At 38.3% G+C, this 19,707-nt stretch overlaps 1 protein-coding gene across 1 annotated transcript in view; it reads left to right on the forward strand.

Annotated features, from left to right (window-relative positions):
* Positions 1-19,707, forward strand: part of si:dkey-247m21.3 (5-hydroxytryptamine receptor 4) — a 74,064-nt gene that overhangs the window by 32,632 nt on the left and 21,725 nt on the right. The window contains exons 2-6 of the mRNA XM_061733443.1: positions 4,936-5,018; positions 5,340-5,516; positions 9,373-9,573; positions 9,758-9,911; positions 10,965-11,626. Of these exons, the coding sequence (XP_061589427.1) occupies positions 4,996-5,018; positions 5,340-5,516; positions 9,373-9,573; positions 9,758-9,911; positions 10,965-11,626 (1,217 nt within the window). The 5' untranslated portion in view covers positions 4,936-4,995. The remainder of the gene's footprint in view (positions 1-4,935; positions 5,019-5,339; positions 5,517-9,372; positions 9,574-9,757; positions 9,912-10,964; positions 11,627-19,707) is intronic.

Here is a 19,707-nt window from a genome sequence, read left to right on the forward strand (position 1 = left end):
ATGTAAATAACTGAGTGAGCAGTGATTTGCAGGGTGGTGAGTGTTTATTTTGTTGTTGTCAAATTATTTTTATCTACAAATGTGTGAGAGGCAGAACAAGACGATGATTCTGATTACAGTTTCCTCAAAATCTAATTTAAATATCAATCAATAATTTTCCGTGTGGTTTTGAAAATTGAGTCATGAGGATTCACAGCTAAACATAAAATCTAGGCATTGTTGTTGAACTGCTTAATCTTTTCTGAAACTAAACATTCATTCATATTAACTGTTTATATCTACTGTAAATTCATATTTACTGTGTTTGCAACCTATCTTTCTGCTTCCTTTTATAATAATATTCCATGGCCCGAACAGAGCACAAAAGCATTGTTTAGTCATAGAAACAGATAAACACAGCCGTATACCGTACATTAGTCACTTGCTGGTATGATTAACCAAATATTTTGCTCCATTAGGTCTCAGGAATGCATTAGCCCTTCAGTGTTGGCTCTCAGTTGACCCTAATTTGCTCTTTATCATATTTCTACTAAAGCAATGGTGAAAGTAAAGAAATTAGATCATGATTTTCTTCTTGCTGTTTCTGAAATAAAACAGAAAACCTACTGAGGCTAAATATGGTCCAGCTATGGAACATAAGCAAAAGAAGTATCTGATAAATGTTGGTGTGAAGTGGTGTCACATTTGTTAAAGTAGAAAAAAAATTGCAGCACTTGACTTGATAGTCAACCTACTCTCTTATTTTTATTCAGAATATTAAGTATAAACAGATTCCTAATTCCTCTTTTCAGGACTTTTATTCTTATTCAGGACATTAGGTCAGTGGGTATCACAGGATTAAGAAATTATGACATATCTGTGTTGAAATTTAACCACCAAAAATGGTATTGTTTGGGGAGCTTCAGTGTATCAATGCTGAAGAACTTTATAATCCTCACATGGTCTTCATGTGTTCAGTAAACTGTCTCTTTTAAGTCCAGATGGTACAGTATGAGCTCTGGGACCAATTATAAGTTGTTTAAGACATACTCCTGTCTGTCTGTCCGTCCATCCGTCCGTCCGTCCGTCCATCTACCTACCTACCTACCTACCTACCTACCTACCTACCTACCTACCTACCTACCTACCTACCTACCTACCTACCTACCTACCTACCTACCTACCTACCTACCTACCTACCTACCTACCTACCTACCTACCCAACCCCCCACCCACCCACCCACCCATCCATCCATCCATCCATCCATCCATCCATCCATCCATCCATCCAGGAGATGTAATTCCTATGGCATGTCCTAGGTCTGCCTCTGAGCCTTCTCCCAGTTGGACATGGCCAAAACACCTCCCCAGGAAGGTGTCCATGAAGCATCCTAATTAGGTGTCCACCCTACTTCACTCTTATCGTCTTAATTTTATTTCTTAACTTGTCCCTCCTGGATGACAGACCTTCTCACCGCATCTCTAAAGGAGAGTCCAGCCACCCTGCGAAGGAAACTCAGTTTTCAGTGGCTTGTATCCACAGTCTCATTATTTTAGTCACTACCCACATTTTGAGACCACAGGTGAGCTTAGGAACAAGAATCATCCGTCAAACAGAGACTTGCCTTTTGTCTCAACTGATTTGACAACAACAGAGTCCGCCTGACGATGGATACTGTACCAATCTGCCTTTCAAGTTCCTGTTCCAGTCCTGCCTTCCTTGTGGACTCGTCCACTTGAGACAGCACCCTGCTTCTTACCAGTAGAGTACGTTCCACCCTTTCTGAGTGAAAACGATGGTCTCACATTTTGAGGTGCTGATTCCCATTCCCAGCACCTAACTTCCAGCCGAGTGGGCTGCAAGTGAGAGCTGAAGATCCCCCCTCGAATATGCCAGCAGGACATCATCTATAAAAAGCAGAGATACATTACTTACACCACTGAACTGGATTCATAAATATAAATGAGAACACACATACTGTAGATGGCATGCTTGTGAGTACCAGACAGAATGTTGATCTACATACATTTTCATGCATAACCATTGCTAGCATTTACAGAGAATGGTCTGAAAAAGAGAAAATATTCAGTGAGGCACAGTTCTGTTGGTGGAAATGCCTTGTTGATGTCAGACGTCAGAGGAGATTGGCCCACACTAGTTGACAGATGGCAGAAAGAAAACAGTAATTCAAATAATCACTTGATATAACAAGTTGCAGAAGACCGACTCTGAACACACAAGTCTCTGAACATACAATACATCAAACTTTGGAGCTGATTGGCTGCAACAGCAGAACACCACACTCCTCACAAAGCTTTAATCATTCTTTGTCTGTTTGGACCTTTCCCAGCCACTGGACCAGCAGACAGTTTAGGACCAGTCTTGGTTTGTGATGTCACTGTCTATGTGAAAAAGATTTCCTCACAAAAAAAGAATCTTGCCCACATACAGTATAGGGACAAAAACAGGTACAACATTAGATAACTTGTCTTTCAATTTAGTTAAAAGCCATAAGACCTGCACCACACAAACACCTATCAGGTCAGGAAACTGGGTTTCTTACGCCACAGATGTGGCATACTGTAAATGGTGATATGTCAGCAGGAAGTATGTATTGTTGACAGTTTCCTGCTTTCAGCCTGTCAGGTGTTGATCCTGAACCTCAAGTGCGATAAAACCAGACAGCCATCATAAAAAGGGAGAGACAGTGATGTTGTAATAGGTGCTTTTAACACTGATAAGGCTCTTAGAACTGAGCCCAAAAGGTTCACTGCTGTTCCTCATGAACAGGTGCTTAATGTAACATGACTGAAAGAACATATTACGTAGTTTGTGTGTTTTCTTTCTATCTTTATGTATCCTTTTATTCTCCAGTGTTACAGAATCCATGGCAGAGAGGTATTTCTTTGCTGCACTGATCCTGAAACAAAGCCTGTTGTCAGAACAGGCTTGTTTCACATCTTTCACATCTACATCACCATTATGACACTTTTGTGTAATACATACCTAGTAGCTTCTTTGACTTGAGCACAGATTAAGCAACTCAAAATTCATCATACATAAAAAAAGAAAGATTAACTTTCAACTTCCGTTTTGCTTTTGTACATACAAAAAAATTAAAAATAAAATAAAAATAAATACAAATTTATTATGAATGCAGTGAATAAGATGTAAAAAGAATTAGATATTATAAGTGAGTCACATTTCATATCATTGGAAAGTAAGATTAAAAAAAAAAATAGTTCTCATTTTAAGAGTTCATTTTTAGAGCAACCAATGCTGCAGTCATAAGCAAAGGAGGCTTTGAGTTTATCTTAAGCAGAATCTACAAATATTATAGACAAAAAAAGAGAAAAACATAGTCTAGGTGGTCAGTAACCTATATTTTCTACAAATGTAGGTTCAGTTCTGCCAGTGACATTGTCCTTCAACAGGGGAAATAAGCTATCGATCTTTATCAGCTCTAGAAATGCTGTTTACTAGCTGCTTTCAGACCTCTGTTGACAAGAGGATAAGAAACAATAATTTCCCCTGTGGTACGTACTAAAACGTGTTATTATTATTTCATTATAAAGACACACTAAGGGCCTGATTTACTAAAGGTTTGCGTGTGTAAAAACGTGTGCAAACTTGACAGCACCCGCAAACCAAAGTGCCAGCTGATCTACGCTAGCAGCATTGCCCCTTGGGCCATTCTGGACGATTGCAATATGGTCATGCCACTACTTGGCATGCCCATAATAATAAAAAAAGGGAAACCTTTTCTGTATACTAATATATCGCCTTCATTTTTCAGGTTTTTCAGGCCGTGTTTTACTTTTGGGGGAATTTTCTTTTCCACATCAGAGCGGGGTCATGCTGTACACCCGCTGGTGCGCAGTGGGACTTTTGCGACTTTAGCTTGTTAGCAAAATGCTAGCAACATTGCCATTTGGGCCATTCTGGACGATTGCAATATGGTCATGCCACTATAATAATAGGGGTGTCAAAGTAGCACATTAATTGTGAACAATTAATTACAGGCATATTTAATGGGTTATGATTTTTAATCTCTAATTTACTTTATCTGTTTGTTGGCTTTATTATGAAATCTGTGTTTGTTTGGTGGACTTCTTGGGGATGTAAAACAGCGGTTAGTCACACCTTGAAGTGGACATTGATTGGCAGTCACTGTGTTTGGGCTTGTTTAGCAGATGCTGGTAGACTCCCATTGTAGCTGGACAGGCATGGGGAGAAACGGTCAGTATCAGAGAAGTGAGAATGGAAGAGCTTGTGAAAGTTGTTGGTATAGTGGATGGGGAATTTACATTTCTAAAACGCGCCGACGGCACCATTGATAAAGGTAGATTGCTATGTGTTCTTTGTGGAGAGGACTTTGCTTACCACCAAAGCAGTTCAAGTTTAGCCTACCACATAAACACAAAGCACCTGGTCGCAAGCGCAGCCACAGCTAACGTTAGCAGCAAAGAATTTAGCAATGTAATAAGCCACAGCAACACTGTCGCCAAACTAAACTCGAGGAGAGCACCCCGCGCAGACATTGCTTTTGAATTGTGATTCAACATAATCATTTAAAAAGACACATTTATAAAACTGTCCTGGATAAAAATGATGGGACTTCACTTAATATTATGTTGCACAACATTTTAAAGCAATCACTCCATTCAAAGGATTTCTGCCAATTAATGAGACTTCTGCACCCCTACACAAGAATTTTGGTTCACTTTTTATAAACATACTGCTGCACCTGGTTTGAAGGGTTTCTTCTCCACCTTCCTTTTTTCAGTTCTACAGATTGAACATCTGGATTTACATCAAGGCTATTAGAAAGCCACTTCAGAATAATCCAGTGTTTTGTTCTCTCTCATCTGGGGTGTTTTTAGTTGTGTGTTTTGAGTCATTATCCTGCTGGAAAACCCATGATAATGACATCATGACTGCGTGTGTATCAACAGGGTCATAGCATGGGGTGAAAGGGGAGTCTCCTCGGCTGACTGGAGTACAGATGACTAGTGATGGCCACAGCATCACCTCAAAAGTAAGTAAAACAAAATAAAACAAAATACATATCAAAGATACAACTGGTGGGGACCTCAGTTACTTGTCTTCCAGTTCTTAATAGGCTACATCTGAAACATAGTCTGAAATTAAGCAGATTCAAAAGATCACAATAACAAAAGCTCTGCAGCACAGTGGACTAATGGACTGTGCAGTCCAGTTTCCATTAGCAAAACAGTCCTCACCCTTCAGAAAAGTATCATAGCAGCCAACCTAACCATAACTGGTAAACACAAGGGTGTTTTGGCCGATAAAGCTGTGTTTTTAATGCTTGATAGGGTGGTTTACTTTTCTCTTGCAGTGTGTTGGATGACATAATAAATACGGGACAGCAACAACATGACCAAAAGGAGCAGCAGGAATTCTTGAACTCGCTGGAGACTGTTGTTCTAGCCATCGTCCTCTCCATCATCATCATCATGACAGTGTTTGGCAACCTATTGGTCATGGTAGCACTCTGCAAGGACAGGCACCTGAGGTGAGTCTGATACTTTTGTTTTCTTCTGGAAGTGGTTGACCATGGTCCAGTTGCAGCCAGCAGCGGGGTGCAGTGGTTAGCACTGCCTGTGAGGGTCCAGACACGTTAGGTTGATTGGTGATTCTTAACTGTCCATAGTTAGTGTCTCATTTTTCTGGTTGTGGGCCTATGATGGACTCGTGACCTTTCCTGGGTGTAACCTGTTTCTCACTGAATGAATGAATGAATGAATGAAAAAAATGTATTGGTCACCACCAAGCATGAACACTTAGGTCACAACCAAAGGGGCAGGGCTGAAGCCTCGGCTTATCAATGCCCCCCCTTCTTACATATAAATATAAATAAATACAACAAATGAATAATAGCTAACAACAACAAAAAACATATGCACATTTACATGCATACCTATCTACTTACGTACGTTCATACGTACCTACACATATATCCATACATGTACATACATACATATATACAAGCACATTGCATATCCACATACATATGTACACTACACATGCATACACTTACATACATGCATGTATCTGCACACACATATGCTAAAAAAAGGATTAATTAAATTATTATAAAAATAATACTCAATGTTACTATCCTTTTGTTTCCTTTCTTTATGCCATCATTCCATTACCCGGGAACAAGTCTGTACTTATCCATTATCATGTCTTTATACGTTTTTTTAAAATTCAACACATTTTTGCTATATTTTAATTCGTCCGGTAATGCATTCCATAACCTCACGCCACAGACAGAAATGCACCTACTTTTCGCAGCTGTATTCCAGATTGGTTGGCTTTAAACATAAACAAAGCTGTTTTCTGATCTACCAGGTCCATGAATTTGAGTGCCTTTGACTGGATGATTACTGGGATAGACTCCAATCACTCATAAGCCTGAACATCATCATCTTTCTCTAAATTTCATATAAGGTAGCATAGCAGATTGATTCTTAAAGAGAGCTGAAGATCAGGCTACAAGTCAGGTATCAAATCAAACTTTATTTATATATACATACCTAAATAAATAAATAAATAAATACCTGGCTTGACGCTGAGGTGAGGAAGGATATCTTGGGGATCGATCCACACCAGAAGCCACCCCACCAATGACCAATTGGGCATCACGATGGTGTAACTGCCCAGATCAGGGCTGGCCGGCGTCCACACCACAGCCAAGGCTGCAGGGCAGGACTCTCCAGCGACCCCTAACAGGGCGATCGCCCCGGCAACGACCCCACAGGGCAAGTAGGCAAAGTCCCCGGTGTGGAAGATCCCAATGATGAAAAAGCACTGGATTTAACATATGAAAAAGTAAAAACAACATTAAAATAAACCTAAGAACAAAATGAAAAAAAAGTTTACTGTAATATAAAAGAATAAGTACATAATATAATAATTGAAAAATAAGTAGTTAAAATGATAAAAGATAACTAGATAACAATAAACTGAACCACACTAATAAAATAAACAAAATTCAGCTATAAGCTAAACTAAAAAGGAAGATCTTGAACCTCTTTATAAAAATGTAAACAGTCTCCCTGAGGTTTTCTGGTCGGCTGTTCCACAGATGACGACCGTAATAGCGGAACGAGGTCTCGCCATAGGTTTTTGTTCTAACTTTAGGAACAATTAAAAGGCTGGTACCAGAGGACCTCAGGGTCTGCAAATGCTCATAATTTAAAAGCAGGTCAGATAAATAAGAAGGCCCAAGACCATTAAGACATTTATAAACAAATAAAATAAATCCTGGAGCGCACAGGGAGCCAGTGCGGTGATTTAAAACTGGTTTAATGTGGTCCCTGCCTCTGATCCTCATCCGCACACATGTGGCTGAATTCTGTAGTAGTTGTAAAGTTGAAATACTGTTTTAAAATTAATCATTGGGGAACCCCATAAATGACTTTATGGAATCTTGAGGAGCATGTATTCATACCGTCAGTCAGTGAGATGGGAGTAAAAGCATTCTAAAACAGAGGCAGAGACACCCACCAGACTTGTAAGTCTATTTAATAAAATAAGTTGATCTATTGTATCAAAAGCTGCGCTTAGATCCAGTAGCACCAGGATTGAAAGCTTCTTTGAATCCATATTGCATCTGAGATCATTAAAAATCTTTAAAAGGACTGTCTGTGTACTGGGGTTTGTCCTAAAACCAGACTGATGTCAAAAATATTGTATTTATTTAAAAATGTATTTAATTGGATAACATTTTTTTCTATGATTTTACTTAAGAATGGTAAGTTGGATACAGGTCGGTAGTTATCAAGGATGTTGTTATCTAAATTGCTCTTCAGAAAGGGCCTTTTAAAGGCAGCAGGGAAAACGCCTGTCTGAAGAGAGCAATTTACTATGTTTAAAAGCTCATACTCAAAGAAAACATAAAATTGTGATGTGGGAATGGGATCTAAAAGGCAGGTTGTTGGGTTCAGTTGAGAGAAAACTCAACCAAGCATCTTTGCATCAACCAGGACAAAACTCTCCAGTGTTCCTCAGGTAGAAGCAACACTTCAGATCTGTTAAACTCAACATTTTGTTGGGATAAAAGGCTGGATCTAATAGCATTGATCTTATTTCTGAAGTGGTATGCAAAGTCCTTGCATGCAGTATCAGATGCTGGTATGGAAGACTTGTTAAAATCTGTGTTTATTAAAAGATTGATTGTTTTAAAACGGAATTAGGATTATTTTTGTTTTGTGTGATGGAGGGCTCTTGCCTGTTTTACTGCGTTGCTGCAAATGTTTAGTTGTTCCTTAAAAATATCCAAGTTAATGGTTAATTTTGTTTTACTCCATTTTCTTTCTGCTTTCCTGCAGGTCTTTTTCAATTTTTTGATCCTCTCATTTCTGGTGGTATAGTTCTATCTTTTAATTTTTTAGTTTTAAATGGAGCTGCAGCATCAATAGCTTACTTCAGTTTGCTGTTAAAATAATCAACAATAAAATCCCACAATGCGGGTAAAAAATGCACAGGGGTGTGATGTAAAATGTCAGTTAAATTTGCAGCCACTTCAGAAGTTATACACCGTTTCCTCATAATTCTCACTGGGTCTTCCCGTTGGATAAAACTGGTGACATTAAAAAACACACAATAGTGGTCTGACACAGCCAGGTCAACAACAGAGGAAACACCAGTTGACAGGCCATAGGTTATGATCAAATCTACGGTGTGTCCTCTGTTGTGAGTAGGCTGTGTGATGTTTTGTTTAAAATCCACACTGTTAAGAAGATTTAAAAAATAATTTGCATGATAATCCCTGTTGTCATCAATGTGCAGGTTAAAATCACCAGTTATTAAAATTGTATTTGGAATATATGAATGTATGGCGTATTACCAAATGCATTTAGTGAAATCTTGAACACCAGATTTTTGTGTCCATTTCTAAGTTTAAAACACTGAAATCTGTGTTTCTGAGAATCACAAATAAAGAAATAAATAGATCAAATAAAACACAATTTTTCTTTTTACTTTGTATCAAACCAAGAGCTTCTTGATCAAGAGCTCTTTAATCACAGACAGTGTGTTAGCACCAGAGACATTGCAATTTCCCCAAATTCAAGTGAAAGATAAAACAGAACTGCAGCATTTTAGGCAGTGCATCTTAAATGTTGTTTTTAAATTTAAGCATGTTTTTTTGAACACACATTCAGTAAAATCCTCCAATCATCACATCAGTACCTCAGCTGTTATCTATACAAAAGTGAAGCTTCATGTTTTGCAAAGTTTGATAGCTACAAGGCTAGGTAATGATTTGTGTAAGATAAAAGACACCTGAAAATACTTCACTGAACCAGTGTTTAATCACAATTTTTTTGGTTGACAGAAATTCTTTTCTTTCCTCATCTCAGAAGGAAAAAGACCAACTTCTTCATTGTGTCGCTGGCATTTGCTGACTTATTGGTTGCACTGCTCGTGATGCCCTTCGCTGCGATTGAGCTAACAACTGGCCAGTGGCGTTATGGAGAGATTTTCTGCCTGGTGCGAACTTCTCTGGATGTCTTGTTGACCACAGCGTCCATTCTGCACCTCTGCTGCATCGCATTGGACAGGTTTGTATGTGATGCTGAAACCATAAGCCATATTATTTATATGTTTTTTTTCAAAATATGTTGCATGAAATAAATCAAACTAATGATACATAAATAAAAGAAGAGTATATTGACTACTGTACATTACCCAGCTTTTTGATACACTGTGGAGTATGTGTGCAAGTCTGTGTCTGTATAATTCCAGGTATTATGCTATCTGCTGCCAGCCACTGGTCTACAGACACAAGATGACCCCAATGAGAGTGGCAGTCATGCTCAGTGGCTGCTGGCTCATACCCACACTCATCTCCTTTCTACCCATCATGCAAAGCTGGAATGCCATTGGGATTGAGGACATTGTAAGTGCTCAGTAACTAAATTCAGAAACCATGGAAGGATTTAACAGAAGACACAATAATGACGCATAAAAATACTGCTTGCATTATTATTGCTATTAAAAACTGTCCTACAACCCTGCAAAACCCTAAAGTATTATTTTTGTTTCCCAAAACATAAAGAAGAGTTCAGATATCTCCTTCAAATACATAAAGACAAATGTGTTTGCTCCATGAAGGAAAAACAGAATTAACCTGTCTGGTTTAATTTTCTATGTTTCTCATAACATTTCCAATCCCTTGAACAATAAGACAGTAATGCAGTGATCACACACCAATTCCAGTTCCTGTGCAGGCTCTCAGGCTTTCACTTCAGAAAGATTTCTTTTTTTTTGGTGGATGGATGTGTTTTGGTGTGAGGTTATTTCAGAGCTACCTCGAAATCTTCAGAAGGACTCCCAGAGGCAGACGGCAGCAGATTAATTTATACTTCCAGACTTAATGAAATGTTTACTCAGTTTTTCTGTAATGCAGCATTCAAAGATGGGATATTCTGTTTTTTTGTTGTTGTTTTTTCTAACTATCTCACCCACAAAAATTGTTATGACATTTTGATGACATTTTTTGGTTAGTTTGAAATGTTTCTTCAAATTTTCTGTCTGTCTTTCTGTCTTCTGTCTTGGCCCAAAATCACCAATTTTCTCCAACGCTGCACCCAAGCCCAACTGCTTCACAGGAGGATGAGATAAAACCTCTTCTTTGGGCTTCAGGGGCTTGTCCACCTGCAGATTTAATTTATTCTGACTTACTCATTGTTAAAATTCAGGACAAAGTTAAGGGGCAATTGGCCGGACAGACTAAACCTCTTTTAGTAGAACAGGATATCACAAAGCAGTTTATTATTAGGGTATTTAGCATATTGCCTCTTTTTTTGGGCTGTCTTTGAATAAAGGCTGGAAGCAGGACAGATATTTAATGTAAGTCTCTTCTGTGTTTATTTTAAACTAAGCTAATCCTTTCCAAACATAGCATATCACATTCTTGTTGTTTTTATTTGGTGTTTCCTTGTTTTTGCAGATTGAACAGAGGCAAACCATGATCAGAGACTCCAATGAAACAAGCTGTATTTTTCTGGTCAACCGGCCCTATGCCCTCATCTGCTCTGCAGTGGCCTTCTATGTCCCGTTGGCCCTCATGATTCTGGCCTATCAGCGCATCTATGTCACCGCCATGACCCACGTGCGGCAAATAGAGACGCTTCAGCGCGCCGGTTCTGCTCCCATCTCGGGAACAGATCCAGTCGTCACCGTGAGGACCCCCACTTCCTCAGATCCGCTTGAACAGTACCGCCTGAGGACAGCGATGGGCTCGTCCTCCTCGGAGCCGGCTCCCTTAGGAAACAGCCGCATGCGTGTTGAGACTAAGGCGGCCAAGACTCTGGCTATTATTATGGGATGTTTCTGCCTGTGCTGGGCGCCGTTTTTCATTACCAATGTGGTGGACCCTTTTATCCACTACTCAGTGCCCTGGCAGCTCTGGACAGCCTGGCTGTGGCTTGGGTACATTAACTCAGGGTTGAACCCCTTCCTCTACGCCTTCCTGAATCGGGCCTTTCGAAGGGCCTTTCTGGTGATTCTCTGCTGTGGGAATGAACGGTATGCACGTCACGGGAGCTTCCATGGACACATCCCAAGACCCTGCTCAGCCGCATCAGGGAATGGGACTTCCATGGCACTAAGGTACACACACAACAAAAGCACAGGCACATTTGCAGAAGCTTCTTGTTAATTTTTCATTGGCCATGTAGCCAAGGAGCCAAAAATACATTGCTTACGTTGATTATCTTTAGTCTGATGACAAATATCTCTGCACCTTAATTTTATTGTGAAAAACAGCAAGTGCATGTGTGAGTAGGTATGTGTAAATGGATTTGTTACAGTGAGCATCTGCATGTGGGTGTCTTTCTGTCCTCCGTTAAAAGAAATCAAAACCTCAGTCAGGAATCAAAGATAATGTGTCTCTTCCTTCTGAGATGGATCTGCATCATCCTCCTGAGTTCATAGATTGTACAGGTTATAGTAAGGCTTGTTGACTTTGTCGTTATTTGCTTGTTAATCCATCTAATTTACATAAATCGTCAAAAACATAAAGACATAATGTTTTAAGGCTGTGATTCACATTTTTGCATACAAGTTATATGTTTTATACATAGTTTTTGAATTTCCTTAACAGATGCGTGTACTATGCATACACTATAGTAGGAACTGGGAGAGTGAATAAAGAGATAAATCAAGAGCAACAGGAGCAACAATGTGCAGCATGTAGTAACTACAAACCAGCACCAGCAAGATGACACGTACTGTAGGCTGAAAGTTGAATAGTGACTGGAACTAAAAATGTTATCATGTTTTATTACGGCTTTACTTTCAGTATATACTTGAATTTATACAGTGCAGCACTGTGGGATCAGGCATCTAAAGTAATGAGACTACATCAAAAAGTCTTGCAATAATTATTCGTTACTTATGAAGTAAACGAATAATAAATCTTTCTTGACCACCTTTTATGATTTTACACTTTCTTTTGAATTGCTTGCTACCTCAAAAGCAAAATCAAATTGTTTTTTTTGTTTGTTTTCTTTATTTAAATTCCTTTGAGATGATAAAAAACTAAGGATTTTAGGTGACTCAAAATATATTTTGAGTCTTTTTTCTTATGTTTCTCTCTTTTCATTTAAATCATATATATACAGTATATATATTAAGACTATATTACTTTTTTTCACAGTAGGAGCTCGGTTGGGAGAGGGGATTTAGTCGAAGGCTGTGTTTGTGCTCTTGGCTACTTGGAGTTGTGAGGATGATAAAGGAGGGGGCCTTCTTGTGTATGGACTGTTTAACTTTAAATCAAGCACTTCATTGCTAAAGAGAAACAACATCAAGCTTGCACGCATTCACAAGTGCAAACACACAGTTGCACACGTAGATGACAAATCCCCACAAAACATCTGCAAGAGCGGGAATGTGAGAGAAGCCGAGGTGTGTGCATACATCCGTCTCATCCGGTCCTTCTTTTTTGTGTACCTTTCACTACTTTTGATTGATTTTTACCATTCGTAGTGATTTAATGTCTAATATATGTTTCCTTTGTGTCTGCGCACATTCCCGGGGAATTTCAGTCCGTGTCTGAGCAGGAAATAGCAAAGCAAACAGTTTTAACTCCATTCTGATGTCCTCTCTTAAAATCTGTCTCCGACAAAGACCAGGCCCAATCAGATTACAGCCGCCAGGAAACTGGAAAGTCAAAATGTTCTAGGAATCCTGTCGTATTACTTTGTTATGGAGCTCCAGCCGTCTAAGAATACTGTGGGCTTTTATTCTTCTGTGCTTCAGTTGCTGTTTTCTTTCTAAGGAACAAACACTTATCTTCCATCTTTCCTCTATTTCAGTGTCTTTTTGAAGGCACACATACAAAAATGATCAGAATAATGTATTTACGTATCTTTGATCTGTTATATAGTTAATACTGAAGGTTAAATTGCAAAGTAACTCTCCCAGAGTGATGCTGAAAAACATATTCATGCATTTGTAACTTCTAGACTAGATTACTGTAGTGTATTATTTATTAGGTTTTTAGTTAGTTGAACCCCAAAAAACAGGCTGAAACTTGATTTCAAAGAGTTCAAACATAGCTTTAATGTTTCCAAACAAAATACAAGAGGCGAGCAGGCAGTGAGGGCAGGGAGCTGGCTGGCCAGAAAGTAATCCAGTTAATCAGCCAGGAAACTCCAGCGAGGGAAACTTGAAGTGACAGGAGGCACACCGTCAGTACTCGAGTTGAGGGGGGATGAGGGGGGATGGCATCCCCCCTGAAATAAAAACGGTCCAAATCATCCCCCCTGTAAAACTGCCATCCCCCCTTTCCATCCCTTATGTCATTTCATCAATGAATGTGGTTTTCCTGCTATTTCAACATTTAGAGTCATCACCAGAAAAATAACACCAGAAAAATAACTTATTTGACAATTTTCACCTGTTTCAAGTAAATTTTCACTTGAAATAGTAGAAAAATCTGCCAGTGGGACAAGATTTATCTTCTTATTACAAGCAAAAAAATCTTGTTCCACTGGCAGATTTTTCTACTTATTTCAAGTGAAAATCTACTTGAAACAGGTGATAATTGTTGTTTTTTCCAGTGATGAGTCTTGTTTTAAGTGTAATAAGATTTTTTTTACTAAAATGAGACATTTTAACTAGAAATAGGACAAATATTCTTATTTTGAGTTTTTGCAGTGATCCATTTTACTTATCCTGTGTAGGACAGACATATTGATAAGTTCAGAAAACTGTTTTTTAATTGTTGTGTTTTGATGTACTTGATGTAAGCCCAGTGTATATTTAAAGCTAACAGAAAGCTGCATTTAACTGCTGCTATGTCATTATTTCTGCAGGTGTTTTGGTCAGTGCTATTATTTGTAATATATTATATTATTTGTAATCAGCACAAATTATCTGTCCCCATATGATAAAATCCACCATCCCCCCTGATTTTTTTTTACAACTCGAGTACTGCACACCGTTAACTCGAACATGACGGAATTATCTGGCAGAGTAGTGGAGTGAAGACCAGGTTATTATGGAGGAGATGATTCTTGAGTGGAGTCAAGTGTGCCTCGTCTGCAGAGTGGAGAAGCCACAGCCCCTGTCACTCACATACCTGCAGGAGAACAGCAAACAGACACAAACCTACAACAAAACAAAACCCAATCATTACATCGAGTGCTGACAGGGGTCACCAAGAGAGCCCACATGTTAGCCTCCCAACACTCCTGTATAAATAAATCCAATATAAAATTGACTATACGACTGCCTACGTGCCTATCACGTACTTTGCATTCTGAATAGCATTAGGTATTGCAAAAATGATAATCAATCCATTCTTCATTCAAGGCATTTTCACACCACTGGGTTTAGCAGAAAAAATAAACCTTAACAGCAAATACACAGATACAAAAAATAATTTACTTAAACAGTAAGCAGATATTTGAACAGTATTTCAACTGTTTTTTTGCGTTTGTTTGTTTTAAAGCTAGTGAAGTCTTAAGTTCCTTAAGTTTTGTCTGAATGATTTACAAACCTGACATATTAGGCACTGTTCTTCAACACCTCGGACACCTTCTCCTCGTCTGCTAAATTGTTGGTAGTCCACTTCATCAGCTGCCGGCGAGTACAGCATCATTAGCTGCTCCACCTACTGTAGGGGAGTGTTTACAGTATGGGAACACTTAGCCATGCGTAGCATAACAGGTGATGAGTTGCAATTGGTGTTTGGCGCAATGCAATGGGTAACTCAGATAGATGAACTATAGTTTTTTTTTTCAGCCTGAGAAATTGGAGATGTGGCATGAGAGCGTATGAAGACAGTCAAATGTGTGTGTTTCATGCTCATTGCATGAAGTTGGCAGCCCTGGTTTTCAGTTTACCTAGTTTTTATTCAGTTATGTTGTTATGTGAAACATCTTGCTGCACATTTGACTATAAACATTTCCATGTCCATGGTCTAATGGACCAAACGAAAGCTTTGAAAAACACTAAGTTATTATTCAGGCCTTTCCATAATTTCTGGGGAACTGGGAGCAACAAGTTTCACACATACCGCTCCCGTAAAGGGAAGAAGATTTCTCATTTGCATTTTGTCAAAAGGAATTTTTATTTAATCATTTTCTGCTTGTGGAGAAAATAAAGTTGGCATGTAGTACTTCTGAACCATGCTAAAGCTGTTTATATAGAGGTACTGTCCCTCAAATTTTGTACTGAAAAGCGAAACAGTCACGATTTGACTATCTTTGTCATTGAATTGGCTTACAGTATTGCCTGTTATTTGTTTGAATTTTACCGCCTTTTATATTTTCACTTGATTAGAAACATCATCTTTTTTTTTGACCCGGTGAAAAAAATGTAGATATCGAACAATTCACAAAGCAGTTCAAAGACTTACAGTATTTCAAGGATTTTGTCTCTGTCCAGCAGTTAGGACTGTTAAACTGACCATTAAAATCATAATAGAGTTTCATCTCTTTGTGGCTGCTATGATTTGCTGGTGTTTGTCATCTTTGTCTACTTTATTGCCTCTGGGATCAGCATTTAAACAGATAGTGAGCTCCAAAGTATGAAAATGAATGAGTGTACATAAAATTAACTGAAAATTACTCATAAACTTAAGGAAAGTCCAGGTACTGACACAATTGCTTGTTCCCCTAAGTGTTAATATGAATGATGGCAGAAAGAGCTAGATTACAATTCAGAATGACAAATCTCTCTGGTAACAGGTCCATTGTTATTTGCATTGCGTTCCTCTTCAGTTCCAATTCCAAGTTAGTGCTAAATTCCCTGAGAACAGCCGACCTCGGCCCATTTTCATCAGTCATGTGGTTGTTACTGATTATTAGGTGGTTAATCCAATTTAGCCTGGAGACAGTGTCATACCAGAGCTGCTAAATAAGTTAAAAGCATGTTAGATGTTAGTCCCAGAGTTATGGCCATACAAATTCTGCAGTATTGTTAAACAGAAACATGCCTTTTTTAATTTCTAAGGCTTTACATATCAGAACTTCATAAAAAAAAACGATTTTTATTATTTGTTTTATTATTACAGGAAAAAATAAGACAAAAATGCACCGATATGCTTATAACTGCTATAGCTTAATATGTAGTTGAAAGGTTTACACTTTTTTTGCCGAGATTCAGCATGAATGGCTTCACAGGATGTTTTTTTCTGCTCATGTCATCAGAAGACAGTATAGTTCATTGAGCAGCATCGAGGTCTGATCATGCCACTGCTGGTTATCACTGTCCTCCTTCTTGGACTGTGGTTGTACAGGCTGAACCACTTCATGTAGGTGTATTACTGTGTGAGTGAGAAGGATGCCAGTGTTGAAAGAGCATGTCTTATTCAACCACAGACACTTAGTTTAGACAGGCAGGCCAGTGAAGTGTAAACACTCTGGTCTATGATTTATTATGAGACTTGTATGATTTATTATTGTTTGATTGAAACCTCAAATACTTCAGCTGCTCTCTGCATTTTACTGTTTTCGGCACTCAGATTTGTACTCTCTCATTTCTTTCCTTTAAGTTCTTTGAGCATGGTGTAAAATGCTTGTCTTGTTTCTCTTATCAACTTTCCTGTCTCCTTTCCTCTCCTGCTCATTACACACTTCTCTTAGTTTGTTTGCAAAGTATTTTTTCTGTATAAAGTTATTTTCCACCACATTTCCTTTTTTTTTTCTACCTCACTTCCATACAGTTTGGAAGAGAGAAAATGTTTTAAACAGCCTTCCGGCCCATGTTTGGGTCAGCTGTTTTTTGCATAACGTCTGCATTTAAGTGGTTGCACATGCTAAGCTGGAAAGCGAACAATGTCTTGTGGTTCAGCCTGTGAGGAGACAGGTATTAGCAGGCACTTAGCATCAAATCTGGGCCCTGTACACTCTCAATGTCAGTGGGCACCTATCCATGCAGTGCATGAAACATGTGAGCGAAAAAAAGAAAAAAAGGGGGTATTTTTTTTTTTTTTTTTTTTACAAAAAGCATACAGAGGGTTTTAAACTACAATCAGATCAGATTATATTGATGAGAGGTTCCTTCATTCATCACCTGAATTGACCTCTCTCTGTCTCTTTCTCTGGCAAAAATGTATGCAAAAATCATAATCACAATTATTTTTGATGGATATTGAAATCACAGTTATTTTAATTGATTATTCAGTGGTTTTTGGTAACATCATGGATTTATTTTGCATTGACATTAGCTTTTAAGCACGTGCTGCACTGCTTTTTACCAGATAAAAATAATAAATAGCTTTATTACCCAATTAATATATTCCTAGTGATATTGGTAGGCCCTGTACATGTTGATATTGAAATATTACTAGGTGGATCATTATTAAAAAACTGACCTATTTTCTGAGGCTTTTGAGTTGTGTTTGGAGCATATAAATATGACTTATATAGCAATGTAGCGCGGGAGTTGCTGGTTAATTTGATGTCCCACATCGCTTTATTGTTTCATGCTTAAGCTCGACAGACAGCGCAGTGTGGCTTTGATCACTGACTCTCAGGCTCAAACAGGGGGTTGTCTCAGCATGGAGGTTCACTTGCAGCTCTGCTGTGTTAGTAGACAATGGCACAAACACTGAACCAAAAGTCTAACTTACTTTAAACTCCAGGTAAGCAACTCACATTTAGGCAGCAATTCACTTGTCACCGGTCGCTGTCAGGTGGACTAAACCATTTTGCGCCCCTAAGAGGGGGTTTCCAGAATGTCCAATATATTGGGAGGACTGTGACATAAAGTTCATTATCTCAGTTGGTTTTTCAATATATTTGAGATAAATTATGACACTAATTAATTGGACGGCTCAATTCATTCGAAATAAAAACATCACAAAAAAATAGATATATCAGGATTTTCATAGGCCTCACTGCCTACTCGGGCCCTGGGTAGTCAGGTCCACTTTTCCCCCACTACCATGGGTAGGCCTATAAGCACTAAACACCAAGGAATCAACATCAACAACTGACAAAGGCTTCTGGCAATTCAATGAAGAATGTTTGCTCAACAAGAATTTCCTTTTTTTTTATTTGACAAAGGTCACAACATTTAAGTTGAGCCTTAGTTTCAGGTGCACAATACCAGTTCTTCTGCTGTTGCACAATTCCTAATTAGCTGGCAGTTTCGTCTAATCATTGACAGATTGTTTCTAAGTCCAGTTTGCATTGTAAGATTATACTGATACAATTTCCAAAATAAAGCCAGCATCCATAGTTTTCCATTGACACCTTATTTGAGCGTATTTGCACTTTTAAGATTCAATTGCCAACCACATGAGAAGTCTCTCTCTTCCTGTGTCCCTCCATCTGTGGCTTGACTTGTTCAGAGGCACAAAGGCATGTTTTGATGGATTTTATTTCTTTAAATGCAATTTTGGATACTGGTAATCATTTACTATACCTTGAAACCCAGTTCTATATGTAATACATCTTTTAAGAGGGGCAAAAGTGATTTTATAATATTCATTATTTTTCAGTCTACCACTCAGGGAGACTGAAAGGGAGACTTGTTTGACAATTTTTGGTTTCCTGGACATAAAAGATAAAAATATCACAATTTACGAAATAACGTTTCAATATTATTTATAATAATAATGTCGCTATCTGATTTCTATAATAAACAAACAAAAAAAGAAAACAAACAAATAAATGTTAAATGATTATTGGAAATATTCAAATATACTAACAGTGAGCCTTTTGAAGTCAATAAATCTGTGAGTAGATTTGCATGTGAATCACGTGCATTCTTTTATGAATGCGAATCACTTGCAGATTGGCAGCACGCTCTCGCTGCTCATTGATCAGCACAGGTATTAGGAGGAATAAAAAAATCCCTACCTTGCATGCCTTTTAAGCAGGTTGGTATCAAAGGTACCATGTACAATTTTGAAGTGGATTAGGTCGTACCTGTTAGGGAGAACCTTTTTGCTTCAAATTGGCTTTTGTTGTCACGCGTTAAGACTAATTTAATGCACTGCTTCAGATTTATCTTCTCTGCGACGTCTGCAATTGGTTCAGAACGCAGCAGCTCAACTTTCAGCTTTTATGACTTTTATGGCTTGCCTTTTCATATTTGCTCAGACTTGAAATATGTTCAAGTAAATGTTAAGAACATATTTCTTCTCTTTGGCTTTCAATTCTGAGTAGCGTATGATACACAGACAAATTCTGATTTTATTGTTTCTTAAATTCTTTTATTATATCTTCCTG

Source organism: Cololabis saira, chromosome 11, assembly GCF_033807715.1.
Source record: "Cololabis saira isolate AMF1-May2022 chromosome 11, fColSai1.1, whole genome shotgun sequence".
NCBI lineage: Eukaryota > Metazoa > Chordata > Actinopteri > Beloniformes > Belonidae > Cololabis > Cololabis saira.